Source organism: Cydia amplana, chromosome 27 (assembly GCF_948474715.1).
Source record: "Cydia amplana chromosome 27, ilCydAmpl1.1, whole genome shotgun sequence".
NCBI classification, from domain to species: Eukaryota; Metazoa; Arthropoda; class Insecta; order Lepidoptera; family Tortricidae; genus Cydia; species Cydia amplana.
Window position 1 is genome coordinate 5,624,883 of NC_086095.1, and position 17,554 is coordinate 5,642,436.

Consider the following 17,554-nt stretch of genomic DNA (forward strand, 5'->3'; position numbering starts at 1 on the left):
ACTTAACTCCGACGTTTCGAGGACGGCGTTGTCCTCATGGTCTCGGAGGAGTCCCGTTGTGCAATTAAATAATGTTTAAAAATCGTGAAAGTTAAATACCAGCCAATAATTTATATGGCATTTCAAACTATTTGAGAAGTCGGTTTATTTCTGTAAAATATTATTTCTTCTGCTCCATTACTATACTTAGTAATAAATATCAATCTTTTTTCTTTCCAGGACTTAATTTCTCTGCTCAATAGTACACAAGAGGGCAAACTGCTTCTTACACAGCGTCCAAACCCTTTGGGAGATCAACTACGAAGAACTTTAACCAGGGAGATTTCGACAGAAATAGTAAAACATGATCCGAAGGCACCAATAACAAGTAACATATACTTGCATTGGATTCGCGAAATTAGTAAGCTTTTAATTTTTTTTAAATAAGGACCTATTTATAAATGTGACTCTGACTGTCTGTCTAACTGTCTGTCTGTCTGTCTGGCTGTCTGACTGACTGACTCTCTTTTTGTCTGTCTGTCTATTACGTTTTCACTCCTAAATTGCTGAACCGATTTAGAATTTTAGATGAATGGATAATGGGCAATAATGTATGGCACGGAATATATTTAATAGGAAATAAATATGTGCCAACCAGGGAAACTTTCCTCATGTGTTTTATGGAAAACATTCTCTAATTGTTCAATGTTTCCCTAACAAAACGAGAAAAGTTTCAATGGGCCGCGTTGTTTTTCTTATAATAATCATAGTTTAATTATTTGTCTTTATATATTAACCCTTAATTTGGCAGGGACTTAGATAACATAAAGTTGAATATTGTGCTATATATATTGGATCAGGGGTGATTTGAGAGCTACAAAAAAATAAAAATAAAAATTTTGGTATTGTAGTTTTGGAAAAAAAACGTGTCCGTCACAACGGACACTGCCAAAAATTGGGAAGAACATCGATGAAATCATATGTCCGCTGAGGCGGACATTGCCAAATTCATGTGAAGTAAAACAAAACAATAGTTATAAACATGCATTTATTATAAAATATACTTATACAATTATTTCAGGTGGAAATTTAACTGACAATTTCTGGGCTTCTTTCCGGTTACAAAACAAAGCCTTACGTTACACTTCATGCAGTATACTACCGTTTTTTTATTGCAGTACATGCACCGGCCTTCAGTTTTTGTGCTCATAAAGTGCCCAACGTTATCGTAACGCACTGAATCGACTGGTCGAGCAGTAAGTGGTCTTTTAACGCTGCACTCTTCACTTTTGTTCCTATTGACCGCCCTATTAGACTTTGTCAATGCAGCAAATAACTCATGACGAAACATTTTCAATGGTTTTGCTTGCACTTTTTTTAAGTCGCAGTGTTTCCTGTACAACAACCACCCGTTGTTGATACATATATCAATGAGTTGGGAAAATATACTTAAGTACCATCTTCGGCTTTTAAATGGAATCCTATACAGTGAGATCAACATGTCAGATAAGTCAACGCCACCCATGGTCTTATTATATACTTTTACCATGTTGGGGCAATCGACATCAACCTTGGCTTTGGCAATTTTACAGTACCGTTTTATTTTTTGCACTGGTTCAGAGTCGACATAGGAACTTATAAACGTCACACTTTTATTGTCGTTCCATCGTAAAACTGCCAATTTGTTGGAATTGCAGACTACTTGAGAGAAACTACCACGTGGTTTCTTTTTCAGCAGTTTTTCAGTAACCAGTTTTTCGTCAGCTCCTCTCAATCGGTTACGTCGAATGGTCCCAAGTGAAAAAATGCCATATTTTTCACGTAAGATGTAGACAAGCTCAGGTGATGAAAAGAAGTTGTCAAAACATACAGTAGATGGCCTTCTTTTTATCGATTGACAGAGAGCCAGTACAATTTGTGCACCGAACCCCAATGTCGCTTCATCGTCGGCAAATTTGTGAAACCGAAATGTGTCTTCGCCCCCGTACAGTATGAAATCGTAAATCATTCCACTTGGACCAGCTCGCACGTAGTTTTTAAAGCCCCACTTATTAGGCTTGTCCTTCATATACTGGCGACGTTTCCCAGCTTTAGTCCCTTTATACGGAATCATCTGTTCGTCTATGCTAAAACTTCTTTCTGTTTCCTCGGCCAAGCAGTTTTTCTTTATTTTTTCAACTACGGGTCGCACTTTATAGTATCTATCAGAATTTTCAAAATTTATGTCAGCAAAATGTAAATAACGACGTATTTGTTGGTATCTTTTCAGGCTCATGAGGTCTGCTATTGGAGCATATCTAAATTGCTTTGACCAGTAGTCGAGATAAGACGGCATCACAACTATACCCATCATTATTTTGATTGCCAAGAAGTCGCGAAACTCGTCAACAGACAAATCAATGGACTTTCCCGACTTCTGCACAGAATACATGTTGGTTTCGCTGACAATGTCCAAGAAAATATCTTCTGAAAAGAATTTCATGAAATAGTCTAACACTGTCTCATTCAAACCAATATCTACGTACTCGTCATTTTCATTTGTTGTTTCTATTTCAGCTCTATGTTGGAAAAATGCTCGCCGCCATGTGTAATTTAATGAAAACTTCTTGACTACTTTACGTCTTTTGCTAACGACCTGAGGACGCCTAGAACGGGTTTTTCGTGAAGTGTTTGGTGTTGGCAAAGATGGAATTGATGAGATAGATGGAACATTTGCATAGTTTTCTTCGTCTATGACTTCTTGCATAATGGGTGTTAGAGGAACATCCATTTCTTGTATTGAGTGCAATTCTGGGTGGTGGTTTGGTATTGCTTGCTCATATTCGGAACTAGTTGATATATTGAGACGTTCTAAAGAAGATGCCAAAGAAGGTGCTGGTGATGAAGCATTTGAACTTGTGGCACTACTTTCATGCAATTCGTTTTCATCAGCTGAACGTTCACTTGTCTCAGACTCGGCGTATTCTTTAGGTATTAATGCCAAAATTTTAGCTGCACGGCCCGACACCACACGCTGTTAGTAAGCAAACAAAAAATTGTAAGCAACAAGCAAACACACACGCCACAAACAAAAAAAATGTTAAAAAACTATCCCTTACAACATTGGCATAGTCCGCCATGGCGGACAAATGAAACTTTAGTTAGTATATTGTGAACTTGGCATAGTCCGCCATGGCGGACAAATGAAACTTTAGTTAGTATATTGTGAACTTGGCATAGTCCGGTGCGGCGGACAAGATGTTTAGACAGTGATTAAAAGTAGTTAAAGTAACAAAATGCAACTAAATTATACCCACACACAACAATCATATAATACAGTGTATGATTTGAGCACTAGAAACACAGGTTACGAGAAAAAAACAGAAGAAAAACGCATAAATACCTTATTGAAAACAGTTGACGTCCGACGCGGAGCCATCTTGTGGAGCTACTGTCAAATTAGTGTTGCCAGTCGTCTAGTTATATTTTCTACCAAATATTAAATTAGTTAGGCTAATACTTGCCATATACGAATCGAAATAAAAATCTACCTATGAAGTGGTATAATTTTTATCATCAGTTGTCCGTTCCACCGGACAAAATCAAATTAAGGGTTAATATAGGTATAACTATTGATCTGTTACAGAACGAGTATTCCCGGCAGAAAATACATCTATTTATTACACTAAAGGACCTCAAGTGTTTGGGAGAGCCCAAGGTCGGCTGTTTGACGCAGTGACTAATCTCAAGGCTAAGTATCGCCGAAATAAAATATACCAGCCAAGGGCGCGTCGTTCCTTAGAAAAAACGTTTACACCAACAACAGTATTAGTGGAGCACGCTACAACTAACAAAAGGACAGCACCGGTTAGAGAGGGCCCCGAGACCACCTCTGAGAGTCAAGCGGACCTAGATTCAGAGAACACCGAAATAGAAGAATGCTTCAAGTGGCTCCGTTCGACTGCAGACAATTATACACTTTGTAATGAAAAGTGGGCCGTAACTAGGAAACGGCGCCGCCAATCTGTCTTATCAGAAGACGCATATCCATACCTTCAGGAATTTCCCTGCTTAAAACGATCTTGGGGATATTCTTTGGTAAGTTTACCAAAATAGCCTCACTTTGGGTAGTAGGGTAAAAAACCTGAACCCTCTGTTTACTGACAGTTTAGGCGGTGTCCCCCTGTCGCCTGGTAGTCCTTATTTTTTCAAATATTAATACATTAACAAAACAGACATAATAACATGTAAAACTTGTTTAATACAAAAATATCTACTGTTTGAAGATGTTACAACACAGAACTTATTTTACATTTTATTTTCCAGCTTCTTGCAGACTTTCACGAATGGTATGTTGGAAATGAATACAGTTTCGATTGCAAATTTCCGTTATTGAAAAATAAGATAACAACATTATTTGAAGCAGTTTCAAACAAAAGTAAATTTGTAAAGGAACTTAAGGAACTTGCAAATAGTGAGTATTTTTTTTCTCAAATTATGACTAGCTTATCTGGCCAAGTTGAGCATCATCATCATCATCATCATCTCAGCCTATATACGTCCCACTGCTGGGCACAGGCCTCCTCTCATGCGCGAGAGGGCTTGGGCTATAGTCCCCACGCTAGCCCAATGCGGATTGGGGGGAAGTTGCGCATAGCAAACAACAAAGGCACAGCCGTATATCATCATATGATATACGGCTGTGCCGGCATATATATGCGAACATTTAAATTACATGTACAAAAATGCAAATCTCGCAACACAGTTCTTCTACCACAATAAGTATTGGGATCGAATGTAATCCAAGCCGGTGTCCATATAACTCAATCCTTACTGGAGTTTACTAACAACATTTCATTATGTGTGAGTGACCCTTTCAATATTATATACAATATTATAGACTGGGAACCTCTTATGGGAACCGGATAGCTACCATACACTTACTGCAGTCTGTGGGAGGCATGTCTTATAATGTTTATTTCTTTTATTATAGATCCCGATCAAGAAACAAGCAATCTAGCTGCACTTCTTATGATCCCGCATCTTTTAGGACCGGTTCAAATCAGGAAGAAGAAATATTCTACGGCTGAAGTACGTGAAAGTTTCATTAAGCATATTGACGAAGAAAAACTGCTGAACGAAGAACGACAGAAACGACGCGATACGAATAAATCACGGGGTATCACTGTCCAGCCATATGTCGTAGTCGCAGGACCACTTCAAAATATCACGGCAAGGTACCTTATTGTTGATAACATTACTTATGAGCTGCCTACCATTGGTTCTGCAGTGGATACTTGTTTTAAAATAATATGGGCCCTATACTTAGAGTATCCTTGTGAATGTTTACGGGTTTGGCAATTCCTGCAGAGAGCGGTTTATGCCATTGATGATACCGAAGTAGTTAATTTAAAAGAAAATATTTCTACTTCTGTTCTTAGCCTACTGAGTGATTGCAACTTCAATAAGGAATAATGGTTGTCTGTTTTTTGTGTGCAGCTGAAGTTATAGATTTTAAAGCACTCAGGTTTCATTTCCAATTTTTTCATAAGAATCATAATTTAGAACAATATAGATGTACCGAAAGCGGCTGTTCCAGATCCTACCATCTATTTAACTCATATCGGCGACATTATCTTAAAATTCATTCAACTGAGGAGTTTCTCAGAAACGAAGAAAACGACGGATCTGTTGATACAAATGCTGAAATACCACTCGAAGATGTTAGTTCATCATCTGTAGTGCCACCATCTTCTACAAGTGATGATTTATCAGTAATTGTAGCACCAGAAGCTAATGATATCTCTTTACGTAATATTTCACTTGAATCAGCTTTAGCTTTATTTATAGCAATCTTGTATGGAGCTGCAAATCTACCAAGAAATGTTGTTCAAATTATTATTGAAAATTTTCTAAACATCATATCACATTCTGTGTTGCCTTTAATGCATGAGTTGCCGCAGAAAATGGTTAATAATGGGGGGATCGCTTCTTCTAATCATTCAGAAGTAGTACAAACGATACGTACAGAAATAAATTCAGTGTTCAGTACATTTTCCTCAGAACATCGTATATTTTCTTTCTTTGAGCGCAATCAAACGTATATACCGCCCCAAGCAATTGTAGTAGGCGAGAGCCGCGAATCAAACATTCGTGGCGGCAATGAAGTAGTTAATCGTACTGTCCAATTTATTCCATTAAGAGAAGTGTTGCGTGCTTTTTTCTCTCTCGAATCAATCTTGGTTGATACACTACAATATATGGCAAACCTTTATAATGATATCACAAATATACACAACTTCATTCAAGGATATTACTGGCAATCCAAAAAAACAGTTCACGCTGATAGGAATGTTCTGCCCTTATTTTTATTTTTTGATGATTATGAGACGGGTAACGCTTTGGGAAGCCACTCAGGCATTCATAAACTGGGAGCCGTATATGTCTCAATACCTTGCTTACCACCGTGGCGTTGCTCTGTTCTTTCTAATATTTTCTTAACTTTGTTGTTTCACTCTTCTGATAGAGTGCGATTCGGTAACGATATAATATTCCAACCTGTAATAGATGAACTAAATTTTCTCCGTACTGTTGGTATACCATTTGATATTCCCAATTTTAGTGGAGTAATATACTTTGAATTAGCTCTTATTCTAGGGGATAATTTGGGCATTCATTCCTTAACTGGTTTCGTGGAAAGTTTTTCAGCTAATTATTCTTGTAGAATTTGTAGAGTGACAAAAGAAGTCATGAAAGTTCAGTGCTATGAAGATAATACAATCTTAAGATGTATTGATGATTATGAGGCCGACCTATTGGAAGGTATTCCTGGAAACTCAGGTGTTAAGGAAAGATGTGTTTGGCTGAAAGTAGGTGGCTTTGAGTTATTCAAGCAAGTAGGCGTAGATATTATGCATGACATTTTTGAAGGAGTTGGCAAGTATGTCATGGGACTGGTGCTAATGAAATATATTACTCGTTTCAAATATTTCACTTTATCTTTGCTGAACGATAGGCTACGTAGTTTTGAATACGGACCAGATAACCGCAACAAGCCTATTGAATTAAGCATGACTCACATCAATCAATGTAATATTCGTCTTAGCGCGTCAGAAATGCTAACTTTCATAAGATATTTTTCAGTTTTAATGGGTGATAAGGTTCCTGGAGGTGACATCTATTGGAAACTTTATTTGAAATTACGCGAAGTTGTAGAACTTGCAATGGCTACTTGTGTTTGGGACGGTATTGATGCTGTAATGCAGGACTGTGTCACTCAACTTAATGAATTGTATTTGTTCTTGTCAAATGGATCTCTAAAACCTAAGTTTCACCACCTCACACATTATCATAATGCTATGAAGAACTTTGGTCCTCTTTCATTAATTTCATCTATGAGGTACGAAGCAAAACATAAACTGGCAAAGACATCTGCAAGGGCTTCATGTAATCGAAGGAACATTTCGCTCAGCTTATCTATTAAACACCAGCTCAAATTAAACGAAATATTTTCTAAGGGTTCATTGGATCCAATATTATCTTGGGGAGCTAAAAAACTAAAACTGACACAATCTGATTTAGAAATCATTCAATCCTGTCTCCATCTAGACGAACCCAAGTCTTTGTTCGGTGTCCCTTGGTTTGCCATGTCCTCTGTTCGATATAGTAAGGGTTCTATACTTGTTTGTAGTTCTAAGCCAATCTGCGATCGTAACGAAGTAATGTTTTTAATGGTAAGTGGGGTGTACATTTGTGATAATGAGGTTATTTTAATAGGGACTCTGTTGCAAACAATTTTTTTTGATAGTCATTATTATGCGTATGAAGTTGAACAACAAGTGAATAAAATAGCTATTCGGTACAAAACCCTTCATTTTCAGGCTCCCCATACATTAAATACGGTATTTTCGCCTCTTAAAAGGTTATTGGTTACATTACGTAGTCCCATTTAAAAGCTGCATGCGATAAAAGGTATACAGAAGAACAGTCATAGGCACAAACTGGTCGGAGCAGCGGGGCAGATAGATATACAGTGGTGCGGAATATTGGTATCTTCAAATCTGTAAGATTTTCTAGTTCTTCTGTATTATCGTTCGTTGTTTTGCCTTCATTGGTTCGCCATCTTAATTTGTCGAAGGGTGCATGCATGGAAGCAAGCATGTGCCTAGTCCTTTTCAAATATGGATATGTAAATGTATTAACTTATTTTTCAACACATTTCTTTTCAAAGCTAATAATTATATTAACTTAAAGAAAGACCGTCAGTTGATCACATGAACCTGTAAAAAAAATCAGTCATCGCCTCCCGATTGATACTTTGCCAGATGATAGTTTAGGACCCGGGTATGTCCTTAAACTACGTCCAGACCACCGGTGGACGGGCAGCAGCGTCCCTTAAATTCGGTGTACCTACTAGACTGCGATCGCCAACCCGCCTGCCAAGCGTGGCGATTAGGTTATTCCCACTAGTTACCACCAAGTTATTACCAGTGGTAACTACTGGGAATTTTTATTCCCACTAAACCGAGCGGGTGGTAACTACTGGGAATTTTCATTAAAAGGTGGGATTTTTTTTCCAGTAAGTAGTTACCACCAAAATATTGTTACAGTTCAATACTAATAAAGACAGTTTAAATATAGAGTGCTTTAATAAATAATAAATAATGTAATAAATAATTATAAGTCTAGTGTTTCAGGAAACTGCCTTAAGAGTGATCAAAAATATTAAAACAGTTTAACCGATAGAAGTGCAAAAATTATATTATGTTCATATAAATAAATTTAATCGTCCATTTAGAATCTAAATTTTAGATTATTTTTCAAGTGATTTTATTAATTAAAAAGTTTGTTCTAGTATTTTTGATCATTTTCAAGACAGTTTACTGAAATGAAACACAAATCAATTTATAATAATTTATTAATGCAAAATGTATTTAAAAAAATTGGCTGTGTCATACAATTTGACTGGTCTGATGTTGAAATTTGTATGGGAGAGTCAATTTTTTTTCGTGATTTTGGTATTGGTTTCACAGTAAAACTTGTTTAGTATGACCTACATATTCACCTCGTTAATTATTGCAGGTGACTATAAAAAAACATCCTGTACATATTTATACTGTTTTTATTAGTATTGAAGTGTAACAATATTTTGGTAGTAACTAGTGGGAATAACCCGGCATTATGGCATTCACCCCCATCATGCAGATAGTTTAGATGCTATTATAAATAAACAAAACCGTCAGCCGGTTGTATAGCGGTGGAACGTCAGTTACTTGCATAAACATGTAAAAAATACGCGCCCGTAAGGCGTTTATTGAAATGCCTGATGAAATCCTACATGCAACGTTTCATGATTTAGTTATTCCTATAATAAAAAGGTACAGCGCTTATTTTTTACATGTTTATGCAAGTAGCTGACGGTTTTTTTTATTTATAATAATATCAAAACTATCTTCTGACAAAGTATCAAACGAGAGGCGATGACAAAATTTATTTTATTTTTTTACATGTTTCGGTGGCTGCCATTCCTCAACCCACCAACGGACTGCCAGCCCCACCCCATGAGGGATCATCATACATAGCCGTTAACCAATATACGAGTTATCGCCCGGGAGGCGATTGGTCATGGAAATATGTTCGTGGCTCGCGGTCCATTAGAAGTTATTTAAAAAATCACCCAGCTGCAACCAAGCAGAAAATATCATAGATTTTGAACTAGGAGTATTGACTAAATTGTCTTCATTGCCTTTTATTGTTGGTATATGTTTTATTGTAGGAAGCGTGTTATCTGGTCCATATTTCACAAAGGTAGCCGTAAAGGTGGGCCGTATGCTTGTTTGCCACCATCGTGATATTTTTTTTTAATACGAGACAACATTATTATATCGTCAATAAATAGGTACTATGTAGTTAATAGTTAGCGGTGAAGAGCTCATCACAATTGTCACGAAAAAAAATAGTAGATATATATGTTTTTTTATCTGAAATTATGACTAGCTGATATGGGGGTCAGTAGTGTCCCTGCCAAGTTGAGCAAAGCAAACATAGGCACGGCTGTACCAACCTTTTCCCGAAGCCGAATGATTTACATGGTAATTGTGTTGACAAACAAAATAGTAGTTTCACAAGTTTAGCCGATTTCAGCATGCTAATACATTAACAAAAAATAGAGAAATAATTGTTTTTTCTACGGAACGACGCGCCTTTAGCTGGTATATTTTATTTCGGCTATACTTAGCCTTCAGATTAGTCACTGCGTCAAACAGCCGACCATGGGCTCGCCCAAACACTTGAGGTAGCTTATCTGGGGGCAAGGTAGTGCCCCTGCAAAGTTGAGCAAAAAAAAACTACACAAAAAAAACAAATACACCACTACCCAAAGTGAGGCTATTTTGGTAAACTTACCAAAGAATATCCCCAAGATCGTTTTAAGCAGGGAAATTCCTGAAGGTGTGGATATGCGTCTTCTGATAAGACAGATTGGCGGCGCCGTTTCCTAGTTACGGCCCACTTTTCATTACAAAGTGTATAATTGTCTGCAGTCGAACGGAGCCACTCGAAGCATTCTTCTATTTCGGTGTTCTCTGAATCTAGGTCCGCTTGACTCTCAGAGGTGGTCTCGGGGCCCTCTCTAACCGGTGCTGTCCTTTTGTTAGTTGTAGCGTGCTCCACTAATACTGTTGTTGGTGTAAACGTTTTTTCTAAGGAACGACGCGCCCTTGGCTGGTATATTTTATTTCGGCGATACTTAGCCTTGAGATTAGTCACTGCGTCAAACAGCCGACCATGGGCTCGCCCAAACACTTGGGGCCCTTTAGTGTAATTGTTTTTTTGTGTGATTTTTTTTGCTCAACTTATTAGCAGGGGCTTGCCCCCAGATAAGCTATAGTCATAATTTGAGATAAAAATACTCACTTTTTGCAAGCTCCTTAACGGCCCGATTCTAACTTTAAGATACGTTAATTAATAGATCTAGAAACGATATGGATTAGATGTGTCAGTGTCAAAAGTGACGTATTTGTTTGAAGAAACGTCACATTTGACACTGACATATCTAATCCATATCATAAAGTTCGAATCCGGCTGTAAGTTCCTTCACAAAGGACCAGGGGTAACTTTGTATGGAGCCTGGTTCAAAACCCAACAGAAATGAGAGTTAGGTCATTAGATAGGTATTTCTATGTACTTCATTTCGTTCCATGGGCACGAAGCGGAATTCCATTGCGGAACTGAGATATTGGTATTTTAGTCAAAATGTCGTCACCCTTATTACCTAGGCAATAGAGTCATGTTCTCGCCTGACCTGACGATATTTTGACTAAAATACCAATATCTCGGTTCTGCAATGGAATTCGGCTTTGTGCCCAACCATAAAACGAAGTTCATAGAAATACCTATCTAACGACCTATGTACTTCTCAACTCTATTGGTTTTTGGACCGTTTAGACGCATAGTCCTTTTGGTTGTGTTACTTCATATGTTGTTAACTACCATACGATAAATAAATAAATAAATTGTTTTGGTAAACTTACCAAAGAATATCCCCAAGATCGTTTTAAGCAGGGAAATTCCTGAAGGTATGGATATGCGTCTTTTGACAAGACAGGGGGCGTACCTACCGCGAAAACCGATATTCGCAAATTGCGGACATTTTTGTCTGTCACTCTAATTACCCCTTCATTGGAGTAAAAGAGAAAGATTCCCGCATATTGCGAATATCGGTTTTCGCGGTAGCCCCTCTGACTGCTGGCGCCGTTTCCTTGTTAGTTTGTAATGAAAAGTGGGCCCACTTTTCATTACAAAGTGTATAATTATCTGCAGTCGAACGGAGTCACTCGAATCATTCTTCTATTTCAGTGTTCTCTGGATCTAGGTCCGCTTGACTCTCAGAGGTGGTCTCAGGTCAGGGCCCTCTCTAATAGCTAAGGTCTAACTAGTGTGTAGTGTTTAACTAAACCTATTTACTGCTGTAGGAAAACTCGTTCTGTAAAATGGATTTTTGATTGGAAATCTACTACTAGTTCCCAGGTATCTAAAAGTAATTATTATTTGCTCTATTCATCGACTCAACATTTATTAGTTTTATTATGCATGTATACTACATTTTTTGCATTAATAAGATCTTCCCAGAAATAAATATAAGGTTTTTGAATTGCACAATATTCATATAGGTATGTTAGTCTATATGTGGGCTTAGTAAACAGATGTGTCAAATTTCTTATGTGTATGTATGTATATGTACCAGTGGCGGCGCATCAAACATATATCCATAGGCAAGCCGGGGCTAATTTGGCTTACATATTTCCTTTACAACTTTGTTCAAACTTCCAAAAAGAGGCAAGCCGGTGTGAATCGGCTTTTATGGACGCGCCGCCACTGATGTGTACCTATGTCGGTTAGTCTCTCCGTGCAATACAAACCAAATGATTTTATAGGTATGAATTCTGCTCTATGTGATTTATTTTCGAAGTCGGTATCATATCAAGTAGGGTAATTGTGCTAGTTTTTGTCCACTTATCGATTTTGCCAGCTTTGTGATGCAAAAAGATTATCATAGAGATGAAAAAAAAAAACGTGAGCAATTTCTTTTCTAGGCATAACAAGATAGCAAATTACTGCTGCCGTTTTTATTTGGCAAAAGATGTACCAAACACCCTGTATAATACATTTAAGTAGGAAGCTGGCAAAATCGATAAGTGGACAAAAACTAGCACAATTACCTTACTTGATATGATACCGACTTCTAAAATAAATCACATAGAGCAGAATACATACCTATAAAAACATTTGGTTTGTATTGCACAGAGAGACAAACCGACAAAGGTATATATAGTTATGTACAAACATACACACACATACTAAGCCCACATAGAATTGGCCCCTGAGTTGATAAACGTTTCAACAAAAAAAAATGTTACACTTGATGGAAAATTTATGATTGTTACCTACTGACTAAATTATTGGTACTTATTACAAATGTGTAATTTATAATACTAAAATAATAAGATAAGATAGTATAAGATGTGTTGTACACTTTAGGTTAGCTCCCAAACAGCATACATTAAATCTATTGCAATCATCACCTTGCGTGCTAGCAAGGTATTAATAGTAGTTTGTGTTATAAGGGATCAAAATGACACATTTCCGTCAAGGCAGGGAGGAAAAGTGCCACTTTGATCCCTCCTAGCGGGGAAGAAAAAGCCCTTTTCCGAATAGGTGATGTGAAAATAGTAGTTTTCACACCAATTATTCGGAAAAGAGCTTATTCTTCCCTGCTAGGAAGTAACATTTTTCTGTTCTAGCACACTATTTTTAAATTTTTTTGCACATTATTTTTTTAGCTTAAATAATCTGTTTAAGCATCAGATTGTGTCAACACTAAGATTTTTTTATTTTCCTCATAGTTGATGTGAAAAGCAGTATGTGTCACACGGTATCAAAATTATTTCGTCTTGGGCGTTAACACTTGAATCCCTCATTACGCTCAGGATTCTACTGTACTGTACTGGATTCTATTGTAGAATCCATCGCTTCATTCAGGATTCAATGTACGCCCTTGACGGAAATATATCATTTTGATCCCTTGTAACACAAACTAATATTGTGTTACAAGGGATCAAAATGATATATTTCTGTCAAGGGCGTACATTGAATCCAAATAAATATGTATTATTTGACCAAAAAAAATAGTATGCAAGAAAGAAAAAATCGTGTCCTAGAACAGAAAAGTACAACTTTGATCCCTCGTAGCGGGGAAGAAAAAGCCCTTTTTCGAATAGGTGATGTGAAAAATAATTTTCGTAGTCAAAGGCCAGGAATTATTACTGCATCGCAAAGTACCCTTAGCCCTTACTAGCAGGCGTAATGGTGATTGCAATGGATTTAGTTGTAGGTATCATTATTAAAAAATGTTTATTTTTCACATAACCTTTTCGTAAAAGGGCTTTTTCTTCCCCGCTAGGAGGGATCAAAGTGGCACTTTTCCTCCCTGCTAGGGGGGGTCAAAGTGGCACTTTTCTGTTCTAGGACACTGTTTTTGTTATTTTTTGCATTCTTTTTTTAGCTTGAATAATATTTTGAAACATAATAATTGTGTCAACACTAAGATTTCTTTATTTTCCTCATAGTTGATGTGAAAAGCAGTATGTGTCACACGGTATCAAAATTATTTCGTCTTGGGCGTTAACACTTGAATCCCTCATTACGCTCAGGATTCTACTTTAGAATCCATCGCTTCATTCAGGATTCAATGTACGCCCTTGACGGAAATATACCATTTTGATCCCTTGTAACACAAACTACTATTGTAACACTCGTGTTTATTTGGATTGGATTGATGTAGGTACTTACATGGATTTAGTTCTATCAAAGTATCAATGAATAATGTTTACTTTGTAACATCCTTGTTTATTGTGTGTAATTTGATGTGAGTTCCATCAATAAATATGATTTTTACTTTGTAATATACACTTGTATTTATTTCTTCACTGTTCCTCAACAATAGCAAGACCAGGGCCCTGTTTCTCCAAAGCTTGTAAATTGTAATACAAGTGGAAGTCCCTTTCTAACAAAAGCTGTCAAAAAGTGACATCCGCTTGTATTACAAGTTACAAGCTTTTGAGAAACGGGCCCCTGTAGCTCAGCTGCAGTGTCTGCTACTGTTAGGCAATAGTACCAGCTACTCTTAGGTATGTAGTTGCTACTGTTCCACAACAGTAGATGTTACTGATGGCTACAGTTGCTGCTACTGTTTAGGAACAGTACCAGCTACTGTTAGGTATTTAGTTGCTACTGTTCTACTACAGTAGATATTACTGTAGTGGGTCAGTAGCAACTACATACCCAACAGTAGCTGGTACTGTTCCCGAACAGTAGCAGCAACCGTAGCCAATCAGTAACATCTACTGTTGTGGAACAGTAGCAACTACATACCTAACAGTAGCTGGTACTGTTCCCAAACAGTAGCAGCAACCGTAGCCAATCAGTAACATCTACTGTTGTGGAACAGTAGCAACTACATACCCAACAGTAGCTGGTACTGTTCCCGAACAGTAGCAGCAACCGTAGCCAATCAGTAACATCTACTGTTGTGGAACAGTAGCAACTACATACCCAACAGTAGCTGGTACTGTTCCCGAACAGTAGCAGCAACCGTAGCCAATCAGTAACATCTACTGTTGTGGAACAGTAGCAACTACATACCCAACAGTAGCTGGTACTGTTCCCAAACAGTAGCAGCAACTGTAGCCAATCAGTAACATCTACTGTTGTGGAACAGTAGCAACTACATACCCAACAGTAACTGGTACTGTTCCCAAACAGTAGCAGCAACCGTAGCCAATCAGTAACATCTACTGTTGTGGAACAGTAGCAACTACATACCTAACAGTAGCTGGTACTGTTCCCAAACAGTAGCAGCAACCGTAGCCAATCAGTAACATCTACTGTTGTGGAACAGTAGCAACTACATACCCAACAGTAGCTGGTACTGTTCCCAAACAGTAGCAGCAACCGTAGCCAATCAGTAACATCTACTGTTGTGGAACAGTAGCAACTACATACCCAACAGTAACTGGTACTGTTCCCAAACAGTAGCAGCAACCGTAGCCAATCAGTAACATCTACTGTTGTGGAACAGTAGCAATTACATACCCAACAGTAGCTGGTACTGTACCCGAACAGTAGCAGCAACCGTAGCCAATCAGTAAGATCTACTGTTGTAGAACAGTAGGAACCACATACCTAACAGTAGCTGGTACTGTTCCCGAACAGTAGCACCAACCGTAGCCAATCAGTAACATCTACTGTTGTGGAACAGTAGCAACTACATACCTAACAGTAGCTGGTACTGTTCCCAAACAGTAGTAGCAACCGTAACCAATCAGTAAGATCTACTGTTGTGGAACAGTAGCAATTAATGTTTCCATTAACTGTTTTCCTTAACTGTTTTCTTTAACTGTTTTCCTTAACTGATTTATTCAGTTAAATTAGGTGAATAAAGTTACTGTTTCCATTAACTGTTTTCTTTAACTGTTTTCCTTAACTGATTTATTCAGTTAAATTAGGTGTATAAAGTTACTGTTTCCATTAACTGTTTTCTTTAACTGTTTTCCTTAACTGTTTTATTTTTTTACTGTTTTAGTCAATAGTCAATTAACTGACTTATTCAGTAAAATTTACTGTTTTACCCTTACTGTTTTGTTACAGTTAAAGTAACTGGTTTTTACAGTTGGCTCCATTTTAACTGCTTTTTTCAGTTAAGTTTACTGATATTTCATTAAGATTTACTGATTATTTCTTTCAGTGAAGTTACGAGCGGCAGACTAATTACTAAATAATATCACTTATGTTAGTCTAATTTGATTAACACAAACAATAGATATGAAATAACATCTACTAGATATGAAACGTATCAGTTTAATCGATATAACATGTTGAAGAAAGAAATACTAATGTATAATATAATAATGTAGTTTTATTATTGTAGTTCATGTTAAATCGCATTGACAGTGAGATTTAATTACATCGAACCACATTTAAACAAGTATATACAAATCAAAATCGTGTAAACTAATATCAGAATAGGTAAGCAGAATAGGTAGGTGAAACCGTTGTCGTCTAAATAGTTTAGAATAGGTAAGGTTGACGAAATATACAGTGTGTGGCCTACAACACGGGCGAAAAATTAAAACGTAGATTCTACTCCTCAAACTAGACAATGTTTGTTCAGCGACTTTTAAAAATAACTTGTGGTTTGTATTTTAAAACACTTTAAAATTTATTCGAACACGCAATGTATTACGAAATTGATTATGCCATTTATGCCTGTACGGTGACAAGACTGACGGTGACGGGCAATGTCAATTAGACGGAATTTAAAGTACATTGAAAATATTATTTAGTTTGTTTGAAAAAGGGACAATTTTAAGACTACATAATTTCAAAAAGTTGTTGAACAAAAGTTTTATTGTTTGAGGAGTAGAATCTACGTTTTAATTATTCGCCCGTGTTGTAGGCCACACACTGTATGCAAAGTGAGCCGATCTCTCGAACAAGCTTGAACAAGATCGGCTCACTTTTAATTTCTTCAACTTACCTACCTACTATTCATCTATGTAACAATTCCTAGCACCAAAAACTAGTACAGTCACATGCAATAAATATGTTACTCTTCTAAGGCCGTAAAAATATGTGACACCCTCTTATGGCTCTACAAATAAGATTGTACGTATCAGATATTTTTGCGGCCTTCGTTGTGCATGTAACATATTATTGCAGGTGACTTTACCAGTACCAGGCGTCTATAGGATATATGATGTTATTACATAATATCATTTTTAGAATGGCAGACGCTAGATTTGTGTGACTCCTCTGTCAAATAATGACCCCTTTCTAACACCCCGCTTTCGCCCCTGCCTTGCCCCACAGCAAGTCGTAAATATATTACGGCACCGCATTACTATTCGCGTCACAGCCGCCCGGCATTAGTATGTTTTCAGCCGCCGATGAGTTGTATTGCCGAATAACCACTGGTTGGGGCACTTTATATGTTCACAAGGCACTTATGTTCACTAATATACAGGGTGCTTCCTGTAGC

At 37.3% G+C, this 17,554-nt stretch overlaps 2 protein-coding genes across 2 annotated transcripts in view; both read right to left on the minus strand.

Annotated features, from left to right (window-relative positions):
* LOC134660520 (uncharacterized) overlaps positions 1-17,554 on the minus strand; it is a 347,206-nt gene that overhangs the window by 77,056 nt on the left and 252,596 nt on the right. The window lies entirely within an intron of this gene.
* Positions 1,019-3,098, minus strand: LOC134660370 (piggyBac transposable element-derived protein 2-like). Its single transcript, XM_063516102.1, has 2 exons — positions 3,078-3,098; positions 1,019-2,992 (listed from the first exon to the last, which is right to left on the minus strand). Exons 1-2 carry the CDS (start codon positions 3,096-3,098, stop codon positions 1,052-1,054), a joined length of 1,962 nt encoding a protein of 653 aa, XP_063372172.1. The 3' UTR covers positions 1,019-1,051.

Bases quoted from the DNA above. Each gene is read 5' to 3' on its own strand.
- LOC134660370 (XM_063516102.1), bottom strand. From the start codon at position 3,098: ATGGCGGACTATGCCAATGTT. The intron at 2,993-3,077 runs GTAAGGGATAGT...GCTTACTAACAG, and splicing joins TGGCGGACTATGCCAATGTT to CGTGTGGTGTCGGGCCGTGC.